At 40.0% G+C, this 18553-nt stretch overlaps 1 protein-coding gene across 1 annotated transcript in view; it reads right to left on the bottom strand.

Annotated features, from left to right (window-relative positions):
* SATB2 (SATB homeobox 2) overlaps positions 1-18553 on the bottom strand; it is a 212758-nt gene that overhangs the window by 102426 nt on the left and 91779 nt on the right. The window contains exons 6-7 of the mRNA XM_054972056.1: positions 10045-10147; positions 2831-3303 (exon numbers count right to left, since the gene is read on the bottom strand). Coding sequence (XP_054828031.1) covers positions 2831-3303; positions 10045-10147 — 576 coding nt within the window. The remainder of the gene's footprint in view (positions 1-2830; positions 3304-10044; positions 10148-18553) is intronic.

Genomic DNA, 18553 nt, shown 5'->3' with positions numbered 1-18553 from the left:
TTGACCCAGGTAATATTTTGTTTTGTTTTCTTTTACTGCTGGCTTGGGCATCATCAATATAGATTTAACAGCTTCACTGAAACATGGCCCTTTATTCAACAACAGTAGTCGAAAACCTACAAAGCCAATGTTACCATTTGACCTCTTGCTCAAGTTCAAAATATGTCATTGTGTCAATACTATCTACATTTATTACACTGGGCTTTATATACACACACAAAACAGGTTATGATCCCAGAGAGATGAAATGCTTTTCCAAATTAAAAACAGCATTTTAAAAAGGAAATACTCATGCATTCCACTATAATTTTTATTTGATATCCTCAAGGCTAACCCGAGAAATTCCGTCATGTTGATTGAAAGTGAATGTTTTTGCTGGCTGTAGCCATCTTATGAATTTAATAGCAGAAAGGAAGTAATGAAAGTATGCTGCAAATGTTAATTAGTTCCCACATAACAGGGCATTTCCAATATGGCAGTGCCAAAAAAAAAATCATTAATCCAGTAGAACAGACAATTGGCCTGTGCTGTGTGGGAAGCAGACCTCCAAGAGATAAAAGGGAGAAGATATGGTAATCTTGGCTGCAACTCCTTGACTAGTCTTACAAAGCTTTGCGATTCAGAAATTGATCTAAACATATTCTACTAGTCTGTAACAATTGCCTAAAATTGCAATCACAGACTATATGGTATGTTTCGTACATGCACACCATATACATTGACAGAGCTATAAAAACATTGACATTTATTCTGGGGCCAAAAAAATCGAACAGTAATAACGGCATCTATACAGAGCACGGAAAGTTGTCAGAATGTTTCACACACGTTACCTCAAAGTGGAACTACACATTATACACATAAGCATGTAGCAAAAATCCAGGGGACTACTTCTCCTAGGGTTAAATACCTTTGGAAAGAGATGATTGAGAGGGAAAATGGTGAGGGATGTTCAAAATGTTTCACAAACATGGCGAACTTTTCCCCTGAATGCCATTTTTCTGTTCCAGATCACCTCTCACCCGCCCCCCCCCCCCCAGGTTTTAGGCACAAATTCACTATGCATTTAGAATGCTATAGAAGGAAGCAGAATTAATGCGGAATTAACGTGGAATGGAAAAGTAACTCTCTTCCCCATGGCTTCTCTGCTCTAAATCGTTTTTCCCGTGGAAAACATGCCTACTGGGCTTTTGTTACATATTTTAAAGAGTTCTATCACATGTTAATTCCGTAGACTCAAGAACGCTAACAAAGCAACAAACAGATGTGAACATGTAAGACACAATAAAACAAACACCCATTACGATAAAAATGGCTCAGGAAGACCTGCAGAACCCATTGAACCTCCACCAAATGCCTTAACATGCCTTCCTGAGTGCAAAGAGTAAAGGTGCTCTTTGCACCCATGTTGGTAAGCCATTCCACATGGCGTACCCTACCACAGGAAAAGCCTGCCATCTAACTTCTGCCAAACAGAGAGTCCAGAGACAGGGTACTACAAGAAGAAGACTGTCAGTGGGTGTGGTTACTTTCAGCATGAGCTGCTGTGGTCCTCCAACCTGTCTGTTCCTTTCTTGAGCTCTCAGTCACATGATCCCAGAGCACGTGGAGGCCAAGGAAGAGGCAAATAGCCCAATCTCAGCCATTTCCACTCAGGCCCTGAAGAGAAGCCAGAAGCCCCTCCTCCCTTCTCACAGCTCTCAGGAACCACCATGAGCAATGGCACTCCAGCAGGTAAGTACCCGGATGGTAAATGTGACCGTAAGCCACACAGGGCGATTCCTGACTCGTCTCACATCACGAGTATTGTTTAGCTCAGCAGGCACATGGAAATATTTCGGGAGATGCAGTTTGGTAAGCAGGAAGGTCACTAAGGGCTTTGGAGACATTGTCCAGCACTCCGAATTGGTCTAAGAAGCAAACAGGTAATTGATATACACACATGCATCCAATGAACCTTAGGCCTAAATATACAAGTTACTCATTACTCAAGCTCCACGATTCATTCCTCCTTTTAAAACCCAAAGCCACCTGAGGAGTCTGAATCGAAGTATTAGGAGAGTGAGGTGGGAGAAACTGTTTAATTCTTTCCTCTTTGATTGTCTATCGACTAAAAACCTTCCCTAGCTGCTTTTTCATCCACGAGGAGAAAGATACAAGGAAGTTATGCATCTTGTCTTTCCATATAGAGAAGGGAAAGCTACTTGGCCAGAGTGATTTTGAGCTGGTAAAGAATAGGAGGGAGAAATGTTACACAGCATGTTGTGGCATGCCAGTTTTCTGCTCAGAATCACAGGCTATCCAGGCTCCTTTGGGTTAAAATCACAGCAGAAGAAAGAACCATGGGATTCTATGTAACAGCCGGAGTAAGCCTAAGTGAGACATGATAGATTTTTATGGCTATTCACTTGCAGCAATTCCCTTATAATATCTTCACTGGGAATTGAATGTACATCAATGTAAAACTACAAGACCAAGAGGGAAGACTGCACAGCCTGAGGGAGTATTAGTTGAAGACTAGGATGGTCCTTGATTCACTGACTGCAAGAGCAAGCCGAAGGCAGCAGATTACCTAAAGATTCTCTTCCAGATCACTCCACATGCTCCCTTCTAGTTTATGGATAGTGGAAGAGAGAATCCAGATGCTCTATTCTTTCTTCCCACTGACCATACGCATCAAGCTCCCAGTATATATCCACACAAGTATAATTTCAAAAGATTCAAAAGGCACAACGAAACTGAGAGATGATAACATTCCCAGTGACAAGAGGCACAACAGACCTTTGGTAAAATGAAAGCTTACTATACTTCTGAACACAGAGTAAAAATGTACCTGGGTGCGATTGAAAGCCACTCTTGCAAATACAGCTTGAGATACACTGGCTCTCTTCAGCTCATCTCTGACTTGCTGGTAGATATCCGGAGAGACTTCCACTGAGGAATTTGTTGGCTCTGGTTTGATGGTTCTAGGGATGGGTGGATGATTTAGAAACTGTTGGTTAATAGCTTGTGGGTGCTGATGAGCCAGTAATCGGCTTACTGCGATCTGCTGGTTAATCAGGTGAGCCATTGCTATCTGCTGCCTAACAAGTTGCGGACTGAGTTGAGGTGAAAGAAGACCGGGGCTCATGATTGGCTGCAATGTTGGCACTTGATTTCTGATTGGAGTACTGTGGTGAATTGGACCATGAGGAGACTGTTCATTTGTTTTGCTCAAGGTTGCCAGTTGGTTGATATTTGGTAAGTGCATGGGACGTTGACCCAGAACACAATATTCTGACAGGTTGTCTCTTTCAACTCTTTCCACTGTTAAAATAAAATAAAACAAGTATATCATACTTTGAATGGAACACACAGAAAAGATTGTTGAAATAAACTGATATGGCAAGCCTTTCCATTTATTGCCAAATCAGCTAATGCTGGAACACTGTACACTAAAGTGATTTTAGTAACGTGTATCTTCTGTAAGGATTGCAGGGGAAAGATTCAAGGGGGGAAACAATCAAAGTACATTATTTCAGGAACTTGCTTCATTGCTTGTTTCAGTCGCCCAACTGAACTACTGAAAATCCTATTGGTGTTTTAATACTACAGTGACTAACTTGGACAATGAGTTTCCAAAGACTTAGATCCCAAATGTTAATTTTGTGCAATACGGTGGGTAGTATCGTACCAGGAAAGAAATCACATTGAAGAGCTCATGAAATTATCCTCTAACTCAGCATTTCTCCATTTTTTTAAATAGGATCCACTTTGAAAGCTATGGTACGTTTCAGGAGCCACTCGCAATATAACTCGCAGCTGCTTTCCCTCCTCTCCAACATAGGAATCTCACGTAAGCAAAGAGAAGATAAGTTTATATTTTGTCATATTTAGTATTTATAAATACATTGCCTGGCTGACAGACCAGCTGCATTTCTTGCCATTTTGCACATTCTGCAGAGGCGAACCCCAGTTTTACCACATCAAACCTCAAAGAATCGACTCTTTGCTCACCCTGCAGAGGAGTTAGCCATGTTAGTCTGTAGTAGCAAAATCAAAAAGAGGCCAGTAGCACCTTTAAGACTAACCAACTTTATTGTAGCATAAGCTTTCGAGAATCACAGTTCTCTTCGTCAGATGCATCTGACGAAGAGAACTGTGATTCTCGAAAGCTTATGCTACAATAAAGTTGGTTAGTCTTAAAGGTGCTACTGGACTCTTTTTGATTTTGCTCACCCTGTTCCTTTCTCCATCCATCACACACAACCCACATTTGAGTCCAGATTCATGCTTGAGAACCAGAGTTCTAGCTCTGCCTATAAGCAAGAGATAGATGGATATAAACTGCACTGTGTCAAGGCAATCAGAAATGGATGGCATTGCTCCTGTGCAAATTGCCCTACAGATTTGCTCTTATACCTGTCAAGCCACTTAAGTATGGGTAGCAGCATCTCACAGGCAACAGATGAGGGGAAGACTTCTACCCCTCTACTTATTATTACTTCCATATGGTTATCTCTCAGTCCATAAAAAATATAAAACTTTAACATTCTGATACAGAATATTAATAAAAATCACATAATCAACAAATATAGTTTCAGGTGGGTAGTCATGTTGGCCTGTAGTAGTAGTAGTAGTAGTAGTAGTAGTAGTAGTAGTAGTAACAACAACAACATTTGATTTATATGCTGCCCTTCAGGACAACTTAATACCCACTCAGAGCGGTTTATAAAGTATGCCATATTATTATCCCCACAATAATAATCACCCTGTGAGGTGGGTGGGGCTGAGAGAGCTCCAGAGAACTGTGACTAGCCCAAGGTCACCCAGCTGGCTTCAAGCGGAGTGGGGCATCAAACCCAGTAGAAGAGCAAGATTTGGGTCCAGTCGCACCTTAAAGACCAACTACATTACCTGACAAAGGGAGTTTTGACTCTCAAAAGCTCATACCCTGGAAATCTAGTTGGTCTTTAAGATGCTACTGGACGTGAATTTTTCTCTACATTTTCACTGGTTATTCTTTCTGGAGCAAATGTTTTAGACAACGTACTGTGATTTTACGTGTTATGGGACCCCATGCAGGTTTACTTGGATGAGAACAACATTGTGTGCAGATGCTTCCCCTGCACACCTTGCCATCAATCAGTCTCATGGTCCCAAATAAATTATGGCACGCACGCACCATCTCAGCACTTCAGACAAGACATTTTATTAGGGATTCAAAGCACAACTGATTCTTGTATCATAATCCTTGCTAACATGCAACTTCCAGATTAGATCTATAATTTACAAGCCTTCTACTGAATTACAAACATCCCATTCTGCTTGTGTTCAGTGAGGTTTTTTTAAAGAGGGTTGTTAGTTTTTTTAAAATCTTCAATAAAAATTACTATTAAACCAAACACCTGATATTTTGTTTTCTTTCAACAAATAAAATGAGCAGCAAAATTATGCCCTCATTTATACAGCTGTAAAATCAAAGGAGTCTACCCCAGAATATGGATATGTTTTTTCATTCATTAGTATTTAAGAATTTTAAAAAGAGGTACCAAAATCTGTTAATTAATGCAGCGAAATACATTTGAAAGTTTACAAAAGCAGAAATTTATTTCTGGGTTGAAGCTACTCTTGCCAAGTTTCCACACACATCCAGTTTTTGAGCCAAGTTATATGCCCCTATAAAAATAAAGTTTTAAAATGGAAATGTTGCTCGGCCATTAACCTTTTCATTGCGAGCTGGTATAACAATTACAAAAAGTTTTCACTAGCATTTCCCCTTATTATCACATCCCTTTTACACCACCACTCCAGAAATACGTCTCGAGTAATTTTTAGCCACTTCTGTCATCCTTTTAAAATGACCCAATAATACTGCATAGATAGTGTCACATTTTCCAATCTGCTGGCAGACCGTGTCATTTGCCGACAAGAGAGCCCAGATCATATTCTACCTTGTTACCGTCCAATGCATTATAAACTCTTGGACAATCCACACAAATGATCTAGTTGGACTGCAGACTAGCAAACTTAATGTTGCCTTTATTTTATTTATTCTTTTATTTAGCTTCCAACTCTCAATGGTCCCTAAGTGAAACAGTAAAAGCAATCTAAAAGTATATACTAAAATCATCGTATATAGAACTCTCCCCCACTACAACACCATCCACTTAATCTCATATCCTGCAGAACAGACAGATCTCTAGACCCTTTGGAAAAGCTTAAAAGATGTAATTGTCCTTTAATCAACTGACAAGGCACCATTTTATCCTAGAAAGTACGTATTACTAACAAATTATAACAAACAGGTGACTACGGAGCAGAATTTATTAAACGGTACATTCCAAATAAAGTTGGAGAACACGGACAGAAGGCTTTCAGTTTCACAGGGATTCTCCTCCTATTCCATGGCCATTTAGAGGGGAAAGAGTTTATGACATCACACGCTCCCACTACTGTCCTTAGCAGGAGAATCTTGCTATACAATGCTCCAGTTGCACAGGCTGCATAATTACTAGCCACAACTTCATAAATCAGAAAACCACTCTAGAGTGTGGGAGATGCTTTTCAAGTGGTAACCTTTTATAAAACTGTGTTTATCTTCATTGCTTATTTCTTTTCATCACAACCCATTTAACCCTATTATGAGGAAGGGGTAATTTCAGAAATCTCATTTACAGTCAACCTTTAACTTTGTGTTTACCCCCAACCTTTTATAAATAGTATTTACTCTCTGGTCTCTGTCCAAGGGAACTTTACTTGCACATCTGTGATTGATGAGGTCAAAGGGCCAGTTCTATCATAACTTTTGGCAGACATGGAATGACTCCAGGGACGATCTGCTGTTGTGTATATAACTGAAACATGCAATGCAAGTGATCTCTCTACTCTGCTCACTAATGATTTCATAAGCCTAGCTAGCCAGAGCTCAGAAGTTATTCATGGGACCTTCTACTGGCAAATTCCATCGATGACCCACCTGCATACATTTTTCCCATGGCTGCAAAACTGGTGATCAGCCTTTTCTATGACTGACTGCAATCAAAAATACATACAAAGAATTTTTAATAATGTTCCACAATTTAAAGGCATAATTTCCCCCCAAACTATAATTAAAAAAAAAACAGCTGAACACAACACATGGTGTGTGATACTACTTAACTAAGCGGGTGGGCAGTGAAGTAAACCAAGTTCTAGAGCAATAAAAAGTAACATTTGAAAATAAATTTTGATATTTGGCAAGCAACTGTAAAAATTCTGACATATGAAAGACTGAACCCTATGCTGCACACGCAACTTAGATGCACTGGCAGGTGGTAAGATAGCATTCTAATTCTATTCTATTTCAGACAAAGCAGTGTCAAATAAGAGCAATATATTCAAGTAGATATAAATATATAACTGCTGAAAAGTCCAGGAAAGCTAAACAACAAAAAATCAGCAGACAGTAGAAAGAGGCATGTCCGAGAGACACAAAGAAAAGCAGAAATATTATTTCCTCTACTACCTTCCCTGAATATTTAAGGTTCCCATGCTGTGAACTATTTTAGCCAACTGACTGTGCAATTTTAATAATGTCATTAAGCTGACCAAAACTATACTATATACATAAACACTGGATTCCTCATTTCTATTCTAAGTTTCCTCCTCTGATTGTAGAAAGTTGTAAAAAGAATGAGTGTAAACTAACTTTGAAACTTACTAAAAAAAAAACTACCCTGGAAAAAGATTCATCCTAACAACATTAACTCGCTTAATCTATTCAATCCAAATGTAAACCCCTACATCGCCAAGACTGTACATCCAATTTCTTCCCCATCTTCTTTCTATCATATTAACAATGGTTACAATAGTTACCAATAGCACAAGTGAGTTTCCTGTTAGAGGACAATTCCAAAACCCTCTCAAGTTCATGGCTTTTTTCATAATTATTTGCTGGATGTGGACTGAGCCCAAACATCTTGTAGAACCTTACATGAATGTGCAGATACAGTTAATCAGACCCCTCAAATTCAAATATGACTGATGTCTGCGTGCTAAGTGAAAACTTTAAAATATTTTAAGCCAAATAGTTCTGCAGCATTTATAATGGGTTCCACAAACTATACTGAACATGTTTACTTCAAATCCTCCTTGAATACGGCTTTTACATCTGTTGCTAATGATATCAAATTATTGATTGTTCGGTTTCTTATATTTGTTTAAATGTTAAGTATATGCTCTGCAACTTAATGCTTTTCTTCTTCCAGAGGGTTTTAAAATTTTTGCTGTGCATTAGTCATATTTACTTTGATCTTCTAGTACATATAATTACTTTACTGTTTGTTTATTCCGATAGGGTGGGAGGGGAAAAGGTTGACCAAAGAGATCTATATGTGGCAACTTGTAACAGAATCACATAGCTTACATTTAGCAAATCATGGTTTTGATTAAGAAGGAACCAGTTAGTTCCCACTGCTTTATTAAAAGAGACATTAGTGGATAAATAAGAAACACATTTCACAGTGCAGATTATGTTCAACTGCAATGCCCATAAAATAATTTTTGTTCTTCTTTGACTTCCCATTTGCAATACTACGTTTTCATTGCTATTTTTGTTTTTATGACCAAATAGCCAAAGCTTTAAATATACTTGTCAGTCCTTATGACTGTCATGGCTGCCTGAACCAGATCAACCCTAAATGCTTACTTCTCTTGCTGACCAGATTAACACACAGCCCTCATCAAAGGTTAAAATCAATCACTGATCTCATATATGAAAGAAAATTTCATTTACATTAGGTTATAACATGGAGAAAAAAATAATAAGAAACTGAGATTATATTAAACGAGAAGTACCAAAACCGCCCCTATTAGGTAACTGCAACAAAGTTGTCTGTTTATTCTTCATGTATGACTATACCTGTTGTGGATTTTTTTAATGTTGTTTTCCCTCCCACTTCTGTAGCTGATGAATCGACACCACTTGAACCATTTTAGAGCAGCTTGTGTTTATTTCTCACACACTTTAACCTTCCCTTTCCTTCTCAAGCACACACCCGCACACACACAGTTTGCCAAGCAGCTATAACAGGCTAAATCTCTTGAACAGAAAATATAGTTATCCAGAAAATTCTTCTGGCTTAGATTCTTGACCTCTTTGTTGAAATCAAGGTCTCATGCTGCTTTTACGGCACTTAAAAATTAACTGAATACTTACTAACTAAAAAGAGAGAGAAAAGGTAAAGGAGCTTGAAAGGAATTTGCCAACAGCAGCTAACATTTGGGTGGCACAAGCAGGAGAAGCTACCAAGTATGGAGGATTGCTTTTAAAATATGGCATATTGTGTACGTGGAGAATATAATAGCTTATCGACAAACCTGGAGCGGTAAACAAATGTACACAAGATAATTCTTTTACCAAAGTTTTGTTAAGAAATAAGTGTATTTTTATAGTAATGGAGTAAAACCAAATCTATTGAATGTGTAAGGAAGAAGTATTGTATTATATTTAGATATAATTGTATATGCTGTGTACTGTATGATGATTAACTCCCCTTATAACAATGTCTGTATGGTATTATGATTTTTTAGAGAGAGAAATAAGAAACAGAGTAATGAAAGCTTAAAGCTGATGGCTAATAAAAGGTAAAAAGTGCAAGGCTGTAATATGCAAGCCACACGTGAGATGAAGAAGCAAGAGAACACTGTAAAGAAGATTTTTTCAATGTGTTTGCCATTCCATCCCATCCCCAATGGAAGAGGAAACCCATTCCTTTCTCCTCTTGCAACAGGAAGCAACAGCAAACCCTGAACGCCCCATGGATCTGTGCCATTCTTTTTATTCTTTTTAAGTTAGGTAGTAGACACAAATGGCATCTTCAATTTTTCTCCACTTTGAGTCACGTTTATAGGTATTCTTCAAGTTTGCACCAAAAGTGAAGTATTTGTACTTGGGAAAATGTTGAGGATTTAGTGTATAAACTACCAGTAGTAAAAACATCACTTGGTTTTTTTAAAATACTGAATTGCGATGCCTTAGAAGCTATTCACTTGCTTGGGAATAAATGATAACTAAAAACCATTTACCTTTAATCTTCTTGTACTTTTTATACCATCTCCCAAACTCCTGGCACTTGGTTGCTGACACATTGGCATAGTAGGTGCTGTTTACAATGGAGGATATCATACTCTGGAAAAGAGAGGGAGAAAGTTTCTAAACAGAACACAATAAAAAATCCTTCCAGAAAAATTGATACACAAGCTCAGATTCATCCGCTTAATCGTTAAAGTGTTTAAAAATACACTTTCTGGATAGTTCTCAAAAGCGATTGTATTACCCATTTTGTATCATCAGATATGATAACTTTTATTATTAATTATGTAAGAAAGGTTTTGTATGACTTAGACTTATGTCTCCAGTTTATACCCACTTGTCACTTTAATTTATACTAGGTATTATCAAAAGAATCCTTTTACTAAAAGCATAACTAGAAGCACTGTCACGTTGGGGAACACAATGAGTGAGAAGAATTGTGATTTAGGAACCGGATCCTAAAGGTAAGATTAGATGCTCCAGCATGCATAATCCAAATAATGCTTTTCAGATGTTTCTGTTCTGCTTCCAACTGCAGTAAGGACCACACAGCCAAGAATCTGGGAACATTCGTGCTACTTGCTGCAGAACAATAGTTAGGCAAATAAGTTAAATTAATATAATTTATAGAAACGTGCCATTAATCCTTGTGTGAAAATCCACATGGAAGAGAAATTACAATGCTACTCTGAGCAGATGAAACTAAAAATAGAACAGTATCAAACTATCGAGGGTGATATGAAAACTATGAGTACTTTAAAAATATTTTGGACATCTGGAAACAGACATGAGATGCCAAATCACCCTGCACAGGCAAGCATGAATTTATGTTGCTACTCTGATTTAATTCAGATTCTCTCCCCCTTTAAATTATTCCAGAGTTTAGGATTTACTTCAATCATCAAAAATCTCTCTAGCTGACATCCTTATGCAATTATATTGAATCATAAATAAAATGTACTCAAATGCTACGAGCTCAGAGTACATTCTCTAAAAGAACAGTGCAGTAGCTGTCTGAAGAGTGAGAGCTGGAGGGGAGTGGAAATTACGTTTACAAATTCATCTACTGATGTGCTTCTGTGAAAACTGTATCATTTCTATAATGTAACACTGTAGAATCTGAAAACAGCTATCAAGGCTGGATTGGAAAATTTTGAATTACAGCCTCAATCTTTGACACAGCTTTCTAAATATATCTACTGTTTTAAGACCCAAATGTTCAGCAAAATAGTCTAAAGCAGTTCACTCCGAGTGGAACCTCCACACTTTCAGAAGCTAAGATTATAGCGCAGATTGTTATTTAAAGTTGACAAGCAAGAGCCATATTCAAAACACTTGTTAAAGCAAGCTGTTCATTTAGGAGATTTAGGATGAGCAGATTTAGGATCAGTTGCAACAGTAGCCTCTGTTTGGCTTGCTATGAAAATTATTTGTCTGAGCAGCGCAAACGGTGGAGGCGCTATTTCTTATCTTTGGGGCTGTGCTTGCAGATTTTGATTCTGTTACCATCACTTTCACTTTTATCTTCAAGAGGGCATCTTTAACCTTAGTGCCACCCTTCTGACGAAGAGAACTGTGATTCAAGAAAGCTTATGCTACAATAAAGTTGGTTAGTCTTAAAGGTGCTACTGGACTCTTTTTGATTTTCCTTCCCTCCCAGACAGCAGTTCCGTAGGACCTTCTCTAGCTCCAAGCTGATATCTCCCTTAACGTGGACAACGAAACTGTATGATTATTCACAGATGCACCTCGGATTTATCTAGCAAGACTTCAGTAGCAAGGTGAAAGAGGAGATGGAGCTTCTACAGATGATGAAAAAATGGGAAACATTATACTGGTTGGTCCATGGCTAATACTTTTAAGTAATGCTCCTTTCTCAAAATAAACAGATTTACTGTTTAGGCAATAACTTTACGATAAGCTTTGCCACTTAGAAGTAAAGCGTACTTCTCCCTCAACAAGTTGTGAAATTACTCCTTTTCTACGAAAGACGGAGCAACAATAGCCAGGGTCGTCTCAATTCATGACCTGATCAGGGAAACACAGGCTGCTAGCCATGTATGGCAGAGCAAGATAAATCCATTTTTCAGAACAGGCTATCGGTGAGCATGTCACAGGACTGGTCACAAATTGTGCAGGCTTGCAGGGGTTGTCGCCAAAACTGCAAGCATTGCATTAAGTACAGTGGGATAATACTTTATGGCCAATAAAGGCTAACTATTTTGTTCATTAATCATTATTCTTACTAAAGAGAGTGAAAGGATGATCTGTAAGTGTTTGTAGGGAACTTCTCAGAAGAGAACTGATGCATCAGCCAAATGCCTAAGAGCAGGACAGATAACCATAGCTCTTCCCCCCACCCCCCAAAAAACTTCCCACAATATTTAGGAGACAAAAACTCTTCTTATACCTTGGAGACATCTTAGTACATCTCAAAGAAATTAGATGCAAGAGACACCTGACGCGTATAGTTTCTACTAAAGTGGATTTTTTTTTACACCACTATATTACACTAAGTAAAAACTTCCCCAAATTTATAATATTTTAAAATAGGGAGAAAAGGGGAACCTCCCTCAGTGGCTGACGCTTATGGCTGACTCAGTGGCTGACACCTATGTGGACACAAAGCTGGCAACAGGTTGCTACTCATTGGAAGCCACTCTGGTGTAGCAGTTCAAATGTCAGACTAGGATCGGGGAGACCCAGGTTCACATCCCCAGCCTACCATGGTGCTTGCTGGGTGGCTTTTGGCCAGTCACATTCCCTTGGCCCAACCTCTAATCTCTGAATAAGACTAAAAAGTCTCCATATCGTTACAGAGAATTTTTAAAATTTCCTCCTCTAGATTAGTAATAATCACCCTGCCGCTCACAGAGAGCCATATTCACAATTAATATCAACCCAAAGAGTTACATTTACTTCCATCCCAGACATGGAGCCTGCACCCCAGAGAAGCACACAGCTTGTCAGTCCATCGGGCAACTGTTTCAAGGTGGGAACAACCTGCCAGACACAAGCCCCACTGGTCAGTGGCCTTGCCTACTCTTCTGAAGTGCACAACAGTGGCATTCCCTAATGTGCAAAAGAGCAATAGGCAGCACATCAAAGAGCCACATATAGCTTCCAAGATTCTGAGTGTCACTGCTCTAGACCATAAAGCCAATATTGCCCTAAGAAAACTTCTGAACACCTCTCCTCCTTGGACTAGAAAGAGTTTTTAATGACATATCAAACTGGAGATCAGAAGCAGAAAGGGAGAGCCTCCCCCGAGATATATTACCTAAAGCAAACCGTTCATGTTTCTTACAAAAGCCTACCCTGGGTTCTGGAGATCACAGGCAGCAGGTAGGCAGAGTTAACAGTCACTGCAAGTTCTTGTCTTAAACCCGTTTCCTCTCTCAGTTATCCCTCAACAGTCAGGCTGAGGTGTTTGTTGTAAGCAGCCAGGCTGTCGACGCTGTCTGTCATTGCCCTCCCAGCGTCGCACATGGACTATTTAACTATCCGTTGTCATTTTCTCCTTCCCTCTAGTTGTTTTCTCCTTCCCTGGTCACTGTTCTAAATGTTAATGAAAAAGTAGAGCCCTCCCTCCCCTAGATATTTCATGGGATCCTTAAGGAAAGCAAGTCCTGCCTTATGGCCAGAGAACACAAACCTCACTGAATCACATCATTCATTCAGAGAGCTGCCCCACAGCTCTGCACATTGAGTGCTCTCCAAGCCACACAGTCCAGTATAACGGAGATGTGAAACTGGTTACTCAAAGGTTGGCCTTATGGCCAAGCTACACAAGGTGGTGGCAATCCTGTGTATTTGCGTGTCTACCTTATTCAGTGGCTGAGGATGTCTAATTTGGACAAAAGACAGTTGAATTCTGCTCCTCCTTAACTCCAGATGGTCCACTGACCTACGTGCCTGACTACCAACCCAGACAGGAGGAGAGGGGAGTTCACGCAGTGGAACATAGGGGTAGGGGATTAAGGATTCAACTATCCTCACTGAGCACACCCTTTTTAATGGTTACCTTCCCAAATAAATCCATCTATCACCTCCCCACCCCCCACTTTATATATGAACAGAGAAAACTTAAGATATGTATTTGTGGGAACAGGACAAAGAAAAGACCTCTGCAGGTTTCCAACTCGTGCAAGTAACACATAACATGCCATGTTAAATGTAAGAAAATTCCATAATGCAGAAAAGCACATCAGAAGATTGTGCTTAATTCAAAGCGAGCCACCATGTTTCCTTTTTAGGGGCCATCTGAATCCCTACTTGAACTGGAAGGAAAGCTCCTGCAGGAGACTAAGAGCTGGGAAACTGTTGCTTGTGGGAAGGAGACTCCCTGCACCATGCCCTTTCACCTCTCGCCAGGAAAAGTACTTGATGCATCACAAGCACATTAATATACAGCAGCATTTACTCCGCAGTCTTACTCCGAAGAGACACCACTATAATTTGCTGCCGTCAATAATATATTAATCACTAGAGGACTGTAATGACATTTCACATTTGGCACAATATTTTCTTAAAGTTGATTTGGGAGAAGGGACCGTATTAGAACCAAAGTCAGATGATGGCAACAGACGGCTTATCTACAACATTCTCGTTTTTCCCACTACAAGAGCCACGACAATGGGGAGGAGAGCTACAGTAAAAAATGTCGTAATTTCAAAGGTGTTCACATAAGCTCTATGAGACATATCTATACAGCATCCTGCTCCTTTGTTTGTGCTATTTAATATGCAGCTGACCTATAAGGTCTACATTCTGTATCCAGGTTCCCATGCTAGGGCCTGTAATACCTGGGATCACCATCCAAGAGGGGCAAAATTCCCTGCTGAGTTTACAGCAGTACAGAACAATGCAAAAATATGACTGCACAGAAACACAACAAAGAATCGAAATCTGGCCATTGTAACAGTGTCATGTGATCTGACCTAAGTGATTCAATAAACAGCTATACATTGCTCTGATGGATTTTTTAGAGAGCACAATAAAAGGACAACGTAGGAGGATGTAATACAAGCACACCTACTCGTTCATCTTTGGAGGGTGGGGGTACAGGTCCCTCAGTTCAACTTTAAACCATGTAGGGAAATATTTGGAAGGTAAACGTGCCTGTAAGCAGTAAGCCTGGCCTCCGCCATGTTTAATAGCTATTTAATATAGCTACCTGTGATATAAAATCACAAGGCCCCTGGATTAAATGCAGTTTGGTTTGCAAACAGGGGAATTCCAGCTAGCAGTTGCTGAGTCCCGCCTGGGGGATCCAGACATGAATGGAATGTCGCATGTAAATGCAGAGTGACAAGTCGTGATTAGTTTACAGTCCTCTCAGCTCCAAATAGAATCCACAGCAAGAAAGGTCTTGCAGTGTCTTTTCACTTAGCACATTCTTCCCAACTTCTGTGATGAGATTCCCAGCCCATGATTGAGGAAAAGTCAATTAGCACTCATAAGTTCTTATAATTCATTCCTGGGAAAGGTACATTCCCCAACTAAATTCATCAACTCAGCCCCAGTGGAATCCATTAACAAACTGCCCCTTTTGTGCAGGTCCAGGAGAGACTTTGCATTCTATTTTACACACCCCAGCAGCAAGTAATCAAGGTAATCAAACCTTTGTTATTCCCAGGAACTGACCGTTGGGAGTCTTTGTTCCAATGGTTGGGAGGGCTCTCCCGCCTCAAGGCGAGCTTTGCCCAGTAAGAACAGGACACTTGCTCCATTCAAATTGTGCACATTTATTGGATCTGAAGTGCTGCTCCCTTGAGGTTACCCTAAGCCTCTTGTTCTCCTGGCTGAGAATGCTGGTTTTTGAAGCTCTCCGTACACAGACTTCCCTGCTCTCTGGATAGGGAAGCCTTCAAATCTATTCCACCTTCACCACTGCTTTTCGTAGGCCTCTTGTGTGCTTGTATGCAATCTTGTATGTGTGTGTATGAATTTTGCCCCTTGAATAAAACCACCCTCTGATTAAGAACACCGGCTTCGTGTGCCTCCTTGGGAAAGGACTCCATAAATTACTGGTGGAGATCTCATGGTAACCCCTCTCATATAGCCATCTTCATTGCCACTAATTCCCGCACTTAATCACAAGGAGACCCAATCAGGTAACATGCCTACATATAACACATTATATCAAAACTGTACCAGAATTAGGCGGGGCTTACTGGATTGTAAATGTGGCCTAAATTTTAAACTGTTTAAATGCAGACATCTGGGGAACAAAAAGTGTCTTTTCTATACTACTCTTATTCTTTGACTAAACACCAGAGTAAAAGTCATATACTATGAATCTGCCACTAATTTTTAGGCTTAACACATTGAAGGCTGTTATCATTTGCACAATGAATTCTATGACAAATGAAATAAGCACAGCGTCATCACAAGTTGCACGTCTGTTTCCACATTACAAGTGGACTTTAATAGGAAAAACTACGAAGGAACAAACTTTTGAGTAAGCCACTCAACTGCTTTTAACATAGCCCAACAAAGTTAAGCTCATTAAAAACAAAACACTGCAGTTTTCTTTGGCAAGAAGCACTGAAGGAAGAATTTACACCATGGTAGATAAAATTATTGGTCATTACAGATATGGCCAGGGTAAGGCCAGAAACCGTACAGCCCTACTTGCAGTGCTGATCTATTCTACCAGGATTTTTTAAAAAATCGTCTGAAAAGAAGCAGTTATTTTTTACATGGAAATGCCATAAATTAAGAAGTAAATTATTTTAAAGTAATAGCTGGTACTTTTTTTACCAATCCTAGCATAAGTCTACTGTCACTTTTCAGTAGGAAAAGTCTGTAGGAAGTCCTGAATTGGAGAGACACCATTCTGTATATAATGTTAAATTAAGAGACAAGCACAGACTAGACATGTGATTAGGGGGCTATATCTGCTCTCTCTTAAACTGCATTTATCACCAAACCATCAGGAACAAGTAAGAGTATGTGGGCGGAATGTATGCACATGCACTTTTTAGTATGCATATATAACACACTCTAACAAAAAGCAAACTAATGAAGTACAAGCATCCATTCAGACAATGCAGAATGGGTTCCAGAAGCAATTACACAACTTATGTGCAATATCATTTCTGCAGATATACCAAAGATGCACATATCACTGTATACATTACAGTAGGAGGCCAGTATTTCAAAAATTATATATATGTATTAAACGCTACCATTGAACTTACGTTTGCATGCCAAAATCGTTCCAAACATTATTGAGATTAAATTCAGAGAATCTAAAACAAAGTCGCTTTTCCATGTAACATGCTACATTGTGCCATTTCCATCTACACTACTTCTATTCATATACTATCTCAAGATCTACAAGACAACTTTTCACTTATGAAATTATTTCAAGAATGCTCAAAACATATATAAATAAAATTAGAAACTTCTTATTATAATGTTAACGGAAGAGATAAAGATGGAGAACTCCTTGGGGTTCCATGTAATCCTAAACAGAGTTACTCTAGTCTAAGCCCACTGATTGAAGTGGGCTTACAGTGGAGTAACTCTGCTTAAGATTGCACAGTTTGTCTGCTTTATGCACAGTGACACACTTGTACATATACATAAGGTCCCTGAGAATACAAGAAGCAACACTCAGTGTCCAAAGTGCTGGGGGGATGTTTTGCCCTCTCCACAAGAGTATTCCCACATACAGAACTCTATTTTCCCTACAGCAATTAACAGTTGGTTCAGGTTTCCAGCGGAGAATTAACTGCAGAATTTCCAGAAGGAGACCTCGGCCCTAGATCCCTTCCAGTCTGGGTTTCGCCCAGGACACGGGGTGGAGACACTGCTGGTCGCCCTAACAGATGATCTCTGCAGACACCTGGATCGAGGTGGATCAGCGCTGCTGATTTTACTAGATCTTTCAGCGGCATTTGATACAGTCGATTATGATCTTTTGACCCACCACCTCGCCGACGTGGGAATTCAGGGGACAGCACTACAGTGGCTTGTCTCCTTTCTTCACGGTCGGGAACAGAGGGTGGTCCTAGGAGATAAGTTATTGTCCTGTCGGCCACTAGTATGTGGTGTGCCGCAGGGGGCGATACTCTCCCCTCTGCTGTTTAAAATCTATATGTGCACCCTCGCCCAGTTGGTGCAGAGTTTCGGGCTTGGGTGCCACTAATATGTGGATGACACACAGCTGTATCTGCTGATGGACAGCCAGCCTGGATCTACCTCAGATGTCCTGGAGCATGCTTTTGAAGCCATGGCTGGATGGTTGAGACAAAGCTGGCTGAAGCTAAACCCTGAGAATATGGAGATCCTGTACTTGAGTCGCGGAAACGTGGATTTGGGACCCCGGCTTCCTGCAATCGATGGGGCTGTGCTTACGCCAGCCCCGAGAGTCAGGAATCTGGGGGTGATCTTGGATGCTTCGTTGACAATGGAGGCCCAGATCATGGTGGTTGCCAGGTCCTCGTTCTTCCATCTTCGACAGGCCAGGCAGCTTGCCCCCTATCTTTCATC

Source organism: Eublepharis macularius, chromosome 2, assembly GCF_028583425.1.
Source record: "Eublepharis macularius isolate TG4126 chromosome 2, MPM_Emac_v1.0, whole genome shotgun sequence".
In the NCBI taxonomy this organism is placed as follows: Eukaryota; Metazoa; Chordata; class Lepidosauria; order Squamata; family Eublepharidae; genus Eublepharis; species Eublepharis macularius.
Note: the sequence above shows the minus strand (reverse complement) of the source record. Positions and strands in the feature narration are given on the sequence as shown.